This window comes from Engraulis encrasicolus, chromosome 4 (genome assembly GCF_034702125.1).
Source record: "Engraulis encrasicolus isolate BLACKSEA-1 chromosome 4, IST_EnEncr_1.0, whole genome shotgun sequence".
Lineage (NCBI taxonomy): Eukaryota > Metazoa > Chordata > Actinopteri > Clupeiformes > Engraulidae > Engraulis > Engraulis encrasicolus.
In genome coordinates, this window is record NC_085860.1 from 31452201 (window position 1) to 31466950 (window position 14750).

Sequence of the window (14750 nt, forward strand, 5' to 3'; positions counted from 1 at the left end):
GCTTCAGGCAGCCCTATCTACTGCCAGATATTTTGCTCCAGCCATTCACTGAATCAGATCATACTAACAGATGGGGTTGCATCCGAAACCTGTGATAGGCACTGCCTTCTTACCAGGAGCTACCACTTGGCGCCCTGACCAGTAGCTTCTATGTAGAAACTAAGACAGACACTAGTCATTTACATAACTGGAGGACACCCTTATGACACTAATGACCACTGGCCATGCAGTTGTCGAACTCCAGCGGACTTCTGAGATAGTGAAGTAACCATCGTTTGCCTACTGCAAATATGACCGGCTATGGAAAGTCATTTGGGTACCATTCTTGGTCATGGGTACCTCCTTACTATGATATTCGGATTTACTGCATAGGCACTTCCTTATTTTTTGCCTTCTGCATAGGAAGGCAGTAGGGACTTTCGGATGCACCCATGATTTGAAATGTGTGGTACTGGACTATTAATCCAGAATCCAGCATGAGTTATCAGGAGTGTTTCTGCTTCAGGTCTCTGTGTTTTCTTATAAAGGTTTGATAAGATTATTCCAGAGGTGGGCACACCATATGAAGAAAGCCAAAGTTCCTTCCGGGTACTCCTTCCGCTTAAGACAGGTGCTGAGGTCACCAATTAGCTCACACATATGGCTGAAGACTTGGGCTAATTACAATCCGCTGGCTCAGCGAATGGGCTCTGGCAAAGCACAGTATGTGGCAGGACTTGACTTTCTTCACCTGGGATGTTCGCCTCCCCTGTGGTGTGTGGCTCACCAGACCTTAACTCCCGTCCACCTTTCTCCCTCTGTTTTAGGGGAGACAGCTCTGAGAGCCCCTTAAACAAAAGGAGAGAGAAGATGGAAGAACAGTCTGTTAGATACACTCACTCACTTTCACTCACAGAACCACTTACATTCCTTCAGAGTTGCCTGGTAACAAAGTAGAACTATTTAAATACGGCACTTGCACAATGCAGTATGTGTATTTTATTGGAGTATGATTTTTTCCCCTCTTACTCCCACTTCTACTTCACCACATATTTACAATGAATTTAATTGCATTTTAATTTAATACTTTTACTACATTTCGTATGTGCTGAAGTAAGTAGTTTATGAAAATTTAAGTAAGTTAACCTGGAGGCAGTACGAGGCATTTTAAATGCTTCATTACTTCCACTTGAGTATGGTATTAAAAGAGCACTTCTACTTCTACTCAAGTCAGTCTCTTGATATAGTACTTGTACTTGTACTCCACTCTTCCAGTCCAGTACTTTATACATCTCTGTATTCCATACATTCTCTCCAGTCCTCTTCTACCTCATTCACAAAAACAAGGCAGCATAATGTTTGGTAAATGGCAGTAACGACTACTTTATTGAGTGATTTAATGTTAATGGCAGCAATGTGTAATGTATAAGGCAGCGTTGACTGATGTCACATTATAAAGCTTGAAGGAGCAAGCAGGCAGCTGAAACACTTTAGTCACTTTAATGTACTCTAAAGTACTTTATTTTATGAGGAACGTATTTCTTTATATATTTGTGTGAATATTTTTGTGATATTGTTTTTGTGTGATTATGGTGATCATTATAATCACATTTTATTTGTGTGATTATTGTTTGTGTGGTTTTGTGTGATATTTATTTATTTGTGTGTACATGTGATTCTACACGGTATTGCAAAAAGTGTTCTCTAACTTGCCTCGACTCACATATGAACTTAACTGCCATCCCAATCCTAACACATAGGGTTCAATATGATATCGTTCCACCTTTTGCAACTAGGTGGTGGGGCACTCCAAACTGTTCTCACAATGTTCTCCAAAATGGACTCAAGAAATAATATAAACACACTCCTCAGCCTTCCCAGATGAGTAAAAGCTGCAAAAGGTGGAGCGATATCATATGGGTTAGGAGGACTGTGATGGCAGTTGAGCTCATGAGTGAGTCAAGGCAGGTACAGTAAATGAATGCTTTTGGTAATATAGTGTATTGCACAGCTGCAAAGCTTGCAATGTTTAGTTTCATATTAGTGTAAAATATGTTGTTTTCGGCGCAGTGATTTCCATCACTATTGCTAAAATCAAATTGCCATTTTTGTATAATGTGTTGTAATCATCATATTGCACATTGTAACTTGCTGTGTCTTTCCACAAAACTTGAAAACTATGACTAGTTTACACAGTCCTGTTTGAAACAGGCATTTACAATGAAGTGAATATGTTAAGGGTGATATCACTTACATACATATAGTGTAATGAATTCATATGGAGTAATGTGTAACAAAGTCAATAAAGCCATGAATGTGATGATTTTGTTGTGTATTATAATAGCAGATGTTACTTTGGGTATGAAAGTCTTTCAATCAGGCCAGCCCCTAGGGGCAAGCAGAGGCTACTATTGTTGTCCGACTGTTTTTTTTACTCCTTATTATTCTTCTACGGGTCGTGAAATCAGCTAAACTGAGATTGAGAATCCATTTCAATGCCGAATAGTTTGGCTCGGTGTTTAGTTTGGAGCTTGTGCTTTGTTTAGAGGTACCTCAAATTCTCTAGCGCCACCAACTGGAAAACTAACTTTTGAACCGTAGGTCCGATTTAAAATAATTTCGTATCCTTAGCCAAGACGAATCCAATGCAACCTATTTTTTCATTTTCCACTATGATAGTTTTCCCGCCATTTTGACTGGTAAAAAAATAATAAAAATGCTGCTCCACCCACAATTTTTGTTGAAAAATCTGTTGTATCGAGTTGCATCTACATTTCTGAACTGATTGATGGAATCATCTGCGCACAGGAGCCAATAACATTTGGCAGCAAAGACAAGACACCAAACAGGAAATTAGCTCTGTTGGCAATGCCTACTCTTATCACTACCACATTTGATACTCATCAACTCCACCATCCCCAGAGAATACATATCGAATTTGGTGCAAATTGGACACTAGGGGGCCCTACAATTGGGCGAAAATGTGTGTTGGCATATTGAAGATGCCGTTAGCTTTTCAAAAACTTTGTATACTTGGAATTCTTGGGTCAAGGCGAAGGCATCCTATGACATAATTTTTTGCCTTGATGAATTTCCTGCCATTTCGATTTTTTTTAAAAATCCATAAAAATCGTCCTACCACAATTTTTGTCCCGTTTTCAAGAAAGTTTGTCAGACCATCTTGGGACTATGTTGCATCTACATCTCAATTTCCAGAATGATTGCTAATAGTGTCAGCGCACAGCAGCCAATCAAAATGGTCAGTAAAGATGCAAAACAGGAAGTTAGCTACTAACTTAGCAATGCCTACGCGTATCACAAAGAAATTGAAATACACATGATCCCCCCCACCCCCATGCTCAGAGAACACAGGCTAAATTTGGCGCAAATTGGGCAATAAGTGTTTTGGCCCATGTTGAATCTGCCAAACAGGAAATTAGCTCATATCATAATAGCCCTTTGATGTATCAAAAACAAATTTGGTACACCCAACCTTCCCCAACCCTAAAGAAAACACCAGATTATCATGTAATCTTACAACATGGCCGTAAGGGGGTGCTAAAAGAAGAAAATGTGTTTTCGGCCTTTCTTTGATGGTGTCTTTTGGTTAGACAATGTATGACGATGCATGTGTGAGCACATGCATGGAGGGCATTGCATGCATGAAGGGCAACGCATGCATGAAGAACAAGCATGCTCCAGCATTTTCTGTGAGGAAATGCAATCTAGTTGTTTTAAAAATGCTACATAAGATAACAAAGAGTCACCACCAAGTTATAACTAAGTGGTAGTGTCACCCCTTTTTCCTGCATGGTATCATGGGGGAATGTTCATTGCTACCTAGCTAGGGTGCCGCACGCATCCCATTGTGCTTCTGCTAAATATTGTATTTTTCTACACTTACTCTTCTAAGCAATTCAAAGCAAGTCCAATAGGTGAATGTTTCAAAGCAAGCCCACCCACTGCAGAGTGAAGGTATCTAGCGTCAGCATGAATCAGTTGGCCATGAGGCAAACAGTAACCCACACAGAATTTCACAGCAGTGTTGCCCGTTTTGCAATCACATATATAAGCTATTGTATGCCTCTGCAGTTGCCAGAAACTGACTGCCAGAAGAATATCCCCAAAGCACCTCAATCCTTGGAGTAGTGCAGCAAGCTACTTCTTGACCATTTAACACATCCAAACTGTTATCAGTTCGAGAATACGGCCATCTTGAAAGTCGGCCATCTTGAAAGTTGGCCATCTTGAAAGCCTTGGTGTAAATCTGTGCACCTGTTCAAAAGTTATGGCACAAACAAACAGTCCGTTATCTTTAAAGTCAGCCATTTTTCAAGTGCTGGCTTCTATAAGTTAACATGTTCATATACCAATAGAGGGTTAGTAGACAAGATTTGGTGCAAATTCATCCACCTATCCAGCTTTTCAGCGATCATGTTAATACAAAATATCTGCTGCAGAAATACAGTCCCAGGAAAAAGTTTGTACACCCTTTGAAATTTCTTACATTTCTGTCAAAATTGATCATAAAACATGGTCTGATCTTCCCGGAAATCTCAAGAAGGAACAATCAGAGTCTGCTTTAATTAATTCCACCCAAACATTTACATGTTATCATATTTTTATTGGTCATAAGGCCATAATATTCACAGGAGAGCAGGGCATAAGTAAGTACACCCTTGCATTAAGTAGGTTTTAACCCTCAGTTAGTTGCAATATCATCAACCAGACTTGTCCTGTAGTTGCAGATCAGATTAACAAAACAATCTGTTTGTATCTTGTCTCCCTCTTTAGAGAACTGCCTCTCGTCAGCAAGGTTTGTGGGATGTCTGGAGTGCATAGCTTTCTTGACTTCATGCCATATAATCTCAATTGTTTTTTGTCAGGGCTTTGACTGGGCTATTCCAGAATGTGTATTTCATTATTATGAAGCCATTCTAAAGTCGATTTGCTTCTAAAGTATGGGTTGTTGTCACATTTCAGCAGTGTGGTTCAACTGTGTGACAGACTTCCTCACGTTTTTTCTGTAAAGTATCACAATAAACTTGAGTTCATTGTTCCACTGATAATAGCAAACTGTCAAGGGCCTGAGGCAGCAAGGTAGCCAAATATAATGATGCTCCTGCCACCACATTCAGAAGAGGAGATGTAACCAAGAATAGCTAAAATGGGATTCATTCTGCCAATCTAAAATCAATGGGGTTTCTGTCCAAAAAAATATTGCTGCACCTTTGAGGTTTGCGAAAAAGCATTTATATGCTTCATAGAATTACTGCAAAATATTCTGTAGACCAACGTTGAAACCAAAGTTGAATTGTTCAGGGGAACACACAATGTCATGTTTGGAGGAAAACTGGAGAACCACACCTTCACCAAAACATCATCTCCACCTTTGAGTATGGTGGAGGGAGCATCATTATATGCGGCTACCTTGCTGCCTCAGGCCCTTTTCAGTTTGCTATTATCAGTGGAACAATGAACGAGATAATTTACAGACAAAAGTGAGGTAGTCTGTCACACAGTTGAAGCACACGAGGACGGGTGCTGAAATGTGACAGCAACCCATACTTTAGAAGCAAATCGACTTTAGAATGGCTTCATAATAATGAAATACACATTCTGGAATAGCCCAGTCAAAGCCCTGACAAAAACAATTGAGATTATATGGCATGAAGTCAAGAATGCTATGCACTCCAGACATCCCACAAACCTTGCTGACAAGAGGAGGTTTTCTAAAGAAGAGGGAGACCAGATACATCCAGATTGTTTTGTTAATCTGATCTGCAACTACAGGAAACATCTGGTTGAGGTTATTGCGACTAACTTAGGGTTAAAACCTATTGAATGCAAGGGTGTACTTACTTATGCCTTGCTGTCCTGTGAATGTTTACATCTTATGGCCAATGAAAATATGAAAACTTGTAAATGTTTGGGTTGAATTAGTTAAAGCAGACTCTGGTTGTTCCTTCTTGTGATTTCCGGGAAGATCAGACCATGTTTTATGACCTATTTTGACAGAAAGGTAAGAAATTTCAAAGGGTGCACAAACTTTTTCCTGGGACTGTAGCAGCAGCGGTGGTTGGGAAAAGACCATGATAATACCAATGCACCACATTTCAGGGACATAATTATGGAACTCACTTCATGGGTGGGAGAAGCGATATCCTACACAGTATATCTGTTGTTCATATCTCTGATTTCAACCATTTGCTCTTCAACCTATTCTGAAGACCTTTACTTAAGTCTGACACTCTAGTGAATGGCTGGAACATATTCATTGTATTTTATTAATTAATTGTAAATTCCGACTAACCATTGGTTTAGATTCCTTTGTTAACCCATTGATGCCTGATTACTCATATATGTTGTTTGACCTTTGGTGCCTGGAGCAACATATACGCTGCATTCAGGCTCATTAGATTTTTGTTTTTTTTAAATAAAAATGTGGGTATGTTACATGAAATACAACTTATTTCATGTTTTTACGTACATCAGAGGCTTTAGATTGTTTTAGGCTGAGGGCAACTTTCCCAACAAGGGCTTATGCATTCAGCAGGCCTTTTTTTGCTGGTGCTATAGGTATCAGTGGGTTAATCCCCAGTGTGTCTCAAATAGAGCACTTACATGCAGGACTCTCCACAGCTTGGCCTCCTCCACTTCCACTTCCACCTCCAGTTGAGATGGACGAGCCGAACATCCCTCCAGAGGAGCCAGAGGAACCAGAGGAACCAGAGGAACTAGAGGATCTACCTCCTCCTCCCGAGAGTCCAGTCCCGGTGGTTGAAGGCTACTGCACCGATGGAGGTTGCACCCCTCCACAGCCTGAGAAGGTAGCTTCTCCAAACGGTAACATACAGATGGATGATGCCTCCTCCAGAGCCTCAAGCCGTCTGCAGTCTGGGGTGCAAACTCCTGCAGCCGCCATATCTAGAACTTGCAGCCCTGCACAGTCTGAACAAGGAGCTACTCCAGAGTGTAGTGTTCAGATAGTTCAAACATTCAGCTCACCAGCTCGTAGTCATCCACAGTCAGAGGGGCTAACTCCTACAGACAGTCCTGTTAGAATGGTTGAATCCCCCTCTTCCAGGCGTTCCAGCGTTCAGATCGAAAACCTCACACTCACAGGTGGCAGCCCCTCACAGTCTAGACAGGTAACACCTACACAGAGCCCAGTCTCCTCAATTGGGAGTCGAGGGGGTTCAAGCCGGTCACAGTCTAAGGAGGTTATTTCTATAGGTTCGAGTCGGTCAGCGTCTAAGGAAGCAATTTCTAGAGGTTCGAGTCGGTCAGCGTCTAAGGAAGCAATTTCTAGAGGTTCGAGTCGGTCAGCGTCTAAGGAGACCATTTCTCGAGGTTCGAGTCGGTCAGCATCTAAGGAGGCAATTTCTCGAGGTTCGAGTAGAGAGCTAAATTCTCCAGAGGGTTCAGTTCAGACAGTTCAGGTCTCCCCGGCTGGGAGTAGTCTGCACTCTGTGCAAGCAAGCCCCACAGTGAGTCCACTTCACTCAACGTCCAGTGTGTCCAGCTCAAGGGGTTCGAGCCAGTCTCCATCTAAAGCCTCAGACAGTACAGCCCAGATAGTTCATGTCTCTCCGGCTGTGAGTCGTCTGCAGTCCGTGGAAGCAACTCCCACGGCGAGTCCAGTTCATCTTGTTGAAACCCCCCGCTCTGGGACTTCAAGTCATCCCCAGTCTGAGGTGCTAACTCCAGCATCGAGTCCAGGTCGGATGGTCGACGCCTGCGTCTCCACCCCGCACTCACCTGCCTCGCAAACACCTGCAGTGCTCCTCCGCACTCACTCAGTGAGCTCTGCGCTTTCTATTAGCGCAGCAGTTTCAGTTGGGGCAGCCTTGTCAAGCACAGCGGAGGGCGAGGTACAGTCTCGGCTGATGTCCACGGATTGCCTGGAGGTCCCTGAGTACGTGACCATCCAGATGGAGGATGCGGAGACACAGACAGGCAGATGGACACCCTTCATCGAGAGCATCCGCAGGGAAGCAGAGCACTGCGTCTACAGCACCCTAGAGGAACGGTGAGTTCCACTATAGAACCACAATGGCCTCAGGTCTTCCATCCTGAGTGTGTCACAAGCTTTCCAATTGATCATACCTGAATTCATGCATTTACAGCCATGTCTTGTTAGATAATAGATGTTTGTTTGTATTGCTGCTTTCCATCCTGATGGTGGCACAAACTTTCCAGTTGATTATGATTGATTTCATGCATTTGTAGTATTGCCTTGTTGGACGGTAGGTGTTTTGTTTGTTTGTTTTAAGTAAAGTTTAAAGTAGTTTAAATGTAAAAAGTGTAGAGAGCTAACGTCTTCACGTGAAATTACAAATAAAAAATTGATGAAAGCTGATTCCAATTCCAATTCTTGTCCAAATGATACTGTATGTCACCTATGGTTGTCGGTCGTTTTTTTTCCCAGCCTGCACCTGGAGCGCGTGCAGACGGCCCAGATGGCGGAGGAGGTGGCCAGACAGGCGGCGGAGATGACCATCCGACAGCTGGCCGAGGCCCAGATGATGAGGCTGGCCATGCCCACCTGTGTCCAGGCCAAGGACAGCGAGGACGAGCTGGAGCCGGAGTAAGTGGAAGCCCAACTTGGGACCGCAAAGTCCGATTACAGCACAAAACACAGTGCACACAGCCAAATGTATGCATGTATCCCTCACCTGTTCAAGGAGGTCGCTCAACAGGCGGCCCTAATGGAGTAGTGCAGGGGGAAGTGTATCCGATTCCCCTGACCGCGTTCCCATGATAACCAGCCAGCCAGCCAGCCAGCCCACCACCGTGAACATACAGTAAATCCATGATTCAAAGGAGTTGTACAGTTGTACGTTGTACAGTAAGCAGAAAACTCCTTTAACTGCTTTGCTCACAACTCAACTCCTTTATTTGGATAACCTAATGGCTTGACTAATGACACCCATCATCATACATCATCATCGGCACACACACAGACAGCGCACACATACACACACATAGAGATACAAACAGACCCCAGCTTGATGCTGCCTCTGACATCGTCATGAAGGTGTGTGACTTGTCCTGACTCTCAGCTGTGTTCCTGTGATGCTCTGCCCAGGTTAGCGCGGTTGCGGAAGGAAGAGAGTGAGGAGTCCCTCTGTGTAAACTCAAAGTAAGAGTAAGAGTAAGACTCAAAGTGTTTGATCATATGAGCGCACTCCTATCTCATATGACGTCCTCCCCGTCATGGATGGTACTACCGTATGTACTAGAACTACGCATTATAGAACATTTCGCTTTTTAAAAAAGCATGCTACTTGGGACTTTGTGAGGTTTGTAAGCTTAACGAGGTATGGTTTCATTTACAGTGTAGTATTTCAATGCAACATCGCCTTGCTAATAGGTAATTATAACTGGAATCATAACACATCATATTTGCAATTTAACAACAAGACATACATTGCTAAGTGATACATTATGGAGATAGATTGTAACAGGGAATGCACAATACTGTAGACAATGCATTTCTTGAGGTGCAATTTTTTTGTTTCATTTTTTGAGGTGCAATTTTCATGGCCATGCTGTGCTGCTCTGCACAGGTATCAGGAGGTGGAGCAGGACATGAGTGATTTGGAGGTCACTGATGATGAGGTTACAGAGTAAGACTGATACTGACTCAGCTAGTATCATATGGGCACAAGCTCCTCATATGATGCGCTGCTTGCTCAAATTAGAGTATATAATATACAAACATGATAACGTGACAACGATATGTGGGTTGTTTTATTTGCTGTAGTATATGTTTTAAACTGAGAAAATGTAGGTACTGTATAATGACAAAGACCTACAATGCGGTACACATACCGTAGTGTATATTATATTTTAACTCACTCACTGCCATTTCAAAGGAAGTAATAGGTGTTATTTTGGATAGTCAGAGCCATTATATCTACTTCAGAACTGGGCACTTTGTTTTGAAAATAGCTTGCAGTCAATGAGTTAATCTGAGGACATTTTGTAAACTTCAACATATCTTGATAGGAACCAGTGATGATTTTAGCACTATAAAGTTGCTACAGCCAATTTGGATAAAGAGTAAATAGTTACAAATGTTATGGGAGGGCTCCAAAACTAGTTCTGGGCTGTTGTTGTGTTTTCTGTCTGAAGGTGTGCGTGGATGTGTGAGAGATGTGCGACTATTCGCTCAGGCGTGTCCCTGTCATATTCTATACAGGTCAAAGGTCAGACCCCAGGAGCAGAGCAAAGGGCCAACCTCACAAAGTCTGTTCCCAGAGTAAGAGTCCAATGGGCAGTATCATATGAGTGTCGTGTCATCGGCCCTCCCATATGATACTCTTCCTAATGACAAAATGGCTTGATTCATTTGAGTCATTTTCTGTCATTTAAAAAAAAAAACTGTGGGTGTAAATCACAGACATTCACACAGGTTAGTTGGGATCTAGTCAGAACTACCATAGTGTCGACACAAGTCATAAGTGCAAAACAGGATGACAATTTAGTATTAAAGAATCCAATTCCGATAAAAATCCTACTCAGTGGAATTTTATGTTTTTCTTTTTTAAATTTAAGCTATTTTACATCAAATATTGTTGATGATTGTGTTGGTAATCTACACAGAGAGAAATGGATGTACCACTTTGTACCTGAGAGAGTACAGCTGCCTGTTGTTTTGGCATCCTTTAGCGGAACAATTATATACCCACCAATATGGACTTTTGAAATGATGGCCCCTTAACACTGCATTTTTAACTGTGTCCAAAAAATCCTAAAGGAGTGTCGTACCTTGAGGCACAATATTATTTATACCTTTCTTTCTCTTTGTGTAGAGTTTGTAAATTAGGGTAGCACTTTAGGTTTCTTTTTTATTGTAACTACATGTATTAACAAATACAGTAACGTTACATACTGTACTCATACCATACTGTACATACACCCTAAGCCTAGGATACAGTGCAAGTACATCATAACTCATGCTGTTACTTTTTTATACTCTACTATACCTAACTCCTGTAACGGGCACCTCTAAATCACCTACAACAAATATTTGGTTAACAATTAATAGTCCAGATATTCAGATGTACTGATGATGTGAAATGTAACCGCCCAGAAGCAAAAAAAGCTGAGACACAAAACAGCATCCTGTTTGCAGCTTCACCGTAAATTTTGCAGAGTTCAAATTCAACACTTGGGATACTCGGAACTGAGCACTCCTACCTGGTGCTGTTCCTGCTCTCTCTAAGTGTTGAATGAACACTGTGTGAGCATTTGCAGTGTTGAATGCTTGACCCATGGGCGTGTCCCGCTCCGCACAGGTTAGCAGACCTGCAGGAGGACGAGGACAGTGATGGGCCTGACCCTGACCCAGAGGGCACATGGGTGTCGGAGTAAGGCTTATCCCCCTTCAACATTCTGCCTGTGCTTCTTGCGCTAAAGTTAACAACCCATGCTTATAAAATGCTGCTTCCGCCATGGGTTGGCTGGTAACTGCTGTATATGCTGCTAGTAAAGAAGCTTACTGCAGTAGCTAGTAATTGTTGCATTACTAGTCATTAATTACACTAGTAAATATGGCATTCACTGTGTGATTCTGCTGCAAACGACTATTAAAGCTACTCTGAACAACACCATTCCCTGTTAGTGCAGTGTAATAAAAGGGATACAGAAATCAATTTTCTACGCCCCCTTTTCATTGCACACTAAATTTGGCTTAATTTGGTGTTAATTCAACACTAATAAAGTTTGGCTGACTAGATTCATGTTAAATCTAGCTGTAGATACTGAATTAACACTGTGTGTTCTATTCACCAATGCCATTTAATTGGCATTTGAGCAAAACCAGACCCTTACATTCAGTCGCTCTGATGTAAGAATCCTTTCGTTCAGTAGCTTTAATGGTGTTAAACTGTGTGTCCTCGTGTATAACTACTGCTTCTGTGTCACTGCTGTAGTGGGCAACGTGAGTCCTTTCACTTAAGCCACAGTAGAAAGACTCTTACCAGGCAAAATGATCCTTACTCATCCGGATTACAATTGTCCAACCGGAAAAGCGAACCCAGGGTGTCATGTTTACGGTATTAAGTGCCATCCCTAACCTTTTGTGTTATATAATTAAATAAATGAAAACCCCGCTTTTCATTTGTTTGTTTGTTTGTTAGTTTATTATTATGTTTCCTTTGATGACATGTAAAGTCAACAATTAGAAGACTGTGAGACAGCTGTTGTCTTGTCTATGCTGAAGCACTGTGAGTTTCAGACCACGTGAGACAGAGCCATAGCCCCTAATTAACTCTGCAACCATGGCGACCTATTCTTTCCTCATAGCAACTGCATCACCAGCATGGCTACCACAGATTCCCTCTTGACGGTTGCCTTAGTAACAAATCACGCCTCAGGTTTATTTTTCTGCTTTGGCGGTTGAAGGACGCTACAGGCAAGATGCTTTCAGACATTTATTGTTGATTTGCTCAGATAATTGAACATTTAATGGTGTTATTAATTTGCAGTGTATGTTGATCATCAATTTGTGAAGATTGTGCCATGTGGTTTACCTCGAGTTCTGTGTTACTCATCTGAGAATTTGAAACGCATGACAACATGTCGTTATGGCTATATGTTTGAACGAACATGTGTGGTATTGTACGCATATAGGGGCCAATTTTTTTCCAAAACCTTTGTACTGATGTGCTGTAATTTTAAGTTTTATTGTGATCTGTCTATTCTGAACTGCACGCTTTCCTTTAGGCTCTGGCTGTTGCTGTTGGTCGCTGCTTTTCTTAGTAGGCCTAAAGCCCATTAGAATTCCACCAACATTATCTTTATTTTTAAAGACATATTTGACCGTGTGTTGAGTTAGTCACATTCCCTCTTCTGTAGGTCCAAGGAAGTGTGCTATGTTCCTACATTTGGTGGAAGTTTGGAGGTGGAAGAGGGAGAAGCACTCACGCCAGCATCTAAGCTCTCCACGCCACAGTCTCCACGAGAACAGCTCAAGCCAAGCAGAGAGTCAACACCTGCGAGCACGCCAAAGCATAAGCACGACCTAGACCCAGAATACGGGTCGCCCTGTGTGGAGGAGAGGAGGAGCGCGGAGAGGGCGGAGAGCCCCATTACTGTCATTGCTGATCAGCCAAAGACCGTCAGGTTCGCCGACACCCACGAGGTAGGGAGCCATTATTGGTGCCGGCGTTTCAATTGTGTTTGTGATTTTACCTGAAGAACAGGGCTGGACTGGGGGAGAAATAGGGCCTGGCCACTTTTGGCTTAAAGGGGCCCCTCATAATTAGCGGCGCAGAACTGACTCATAGTGGGCATTTCCCGGCGGGCCCCGCACCCTTGTGGGCCCCTATTTTCAGAAATGTAAATAGGGGCCCACGAGGGTGCAGGGCCCACTGGGAAATGCCCGCCATGCCAGATGGCCAGTCCAGCCCTGCTGAAGAAGGATGGATGACTGAAACGTTGTATTAAAGTTTGCTGGTGGAATGGACAATGTCCAGGATTTATTTGCACTTGAATGACAACCCTACTGGGATGATATCCTGCACACCTGAGTGACTACAGAGGTGTCATTTGGGAACTTTGGGTTAAACATTGGGCTGGTCAGAATATGTACAGTGTGTCCCAATAACATGTATATGCACTTTATATCTCTGTAAAGTAAGTGTTTTTTTCAGTTTGTGTTGACAACATTTCAAAGTATAGTACAGACAGGTTTGTCAGCGCTTATTCTCAATGTGCCAAGTTATTGCCCCCTCCATTTAATATAGTGTATGAAATTGTGTGTAGCCTCTTTGCGCAGATGCGTACACGCATGTGTGTATGTGTGTGTGTGTATGTGTGTATGTGTGTGTGTGTGTGTGTGTGTGTGTGTGTGTGTGTGTGTGTGTGTGTGTGTGTGTGTGTGTGTGTGTGTGTGTGCACATGGGTGTGCGCGCATGTGTGTGTGTGCATGCACCTATCATTCATTTTGCATGACACAAAAATGATCACGCTCTAGTTTGTGTAAGTTCAACTAAAAGTGCCAGTGATCAACAATGAATGAACATCGAGTTGGTTTGCCAAAGTTCAGATTACATGGACTGTGTGTAAATGTGATGAGTTGCAATGGAAGAATGATCCCTCTGTCTGGTGTCTCTTTCTCAATTTGTTTCAGGAAATTGAAGAGGAGGAATTTCCACCACCACCGGAGGAAGGTGAGTATATTTTCATTGTGAGAGACTATGCTTCAGCTGATCTAAAATGGCAATAAGATACATTTACTTTTGTAATGTTACATGAAGAGAATAGAAGTGTGAGAGCTAGTGATTAGTTAAAGACTCGATAGGCTATGTGTTTGGCGAAACTACATATTACCACATAAAGTAAGACTGAGACTGAGATTGCAGATTGAGACTGAGACTGAGATTTCTTTCAGCATAAAAATAAAGTTGGAATGTCCGAACACATGCTCCCGTTTTTCTTTTTGTTTTATTTTATGTGAACGTTTTTGAGCTGTGTGCTCTTCATCAAATTTGAGTCTGACATTCCACCTTTATTCTCATAGCGTCTCACCTTTTTTCCTGCACCTGCATCTTGGATGTGCGCACCACTGCCTTACTTAACGAGACTTTCGTTCAACTCCATTTAATATTAGTTTAACTGAATGTAAATAAAGAAACAGACACTGGCTGTGACACAGGCTACTAAAAGAGACTGGCTATTATTTATTTCTTCTTATTTATCATTTGCTGGACCAGGCTACTAAAAGAAGCAGGCTACTGTTAAGGGCCCGGCTATACATG

At 42.3% G+C, this 14750-nt stretch overlaps 1 protein-coding gene across 1 annotated transcript in view; it reads left to right on the forward strand.

Moving 5' to 3' along the window:
- LOC134448057 (PHD finger protein rhinoceros-like) overlaps positions 1–14750 on the forward strand; it is a 40607-nt gene that overhangs the window by 24620 nt on the left and 1237 nt on the right. The window contains exons 14-17 of the mRNA XM_063197818.1: positions 6622–8011; positions 8411–8569; positions 12847–13132; positions 14123–14162. Of these exons, the coding sequence (XP_063053888.1) occupies positions 6622–8011; positions 8411–8569; positions 12847–13132; positions 14123–14162 (1875 nt within the window). The remainder of the gene's footprint in view (positions 1–6621; positions 8012–8410; positions 8570–12846; positions 13133–14122; positions 14163–14750) is intronic.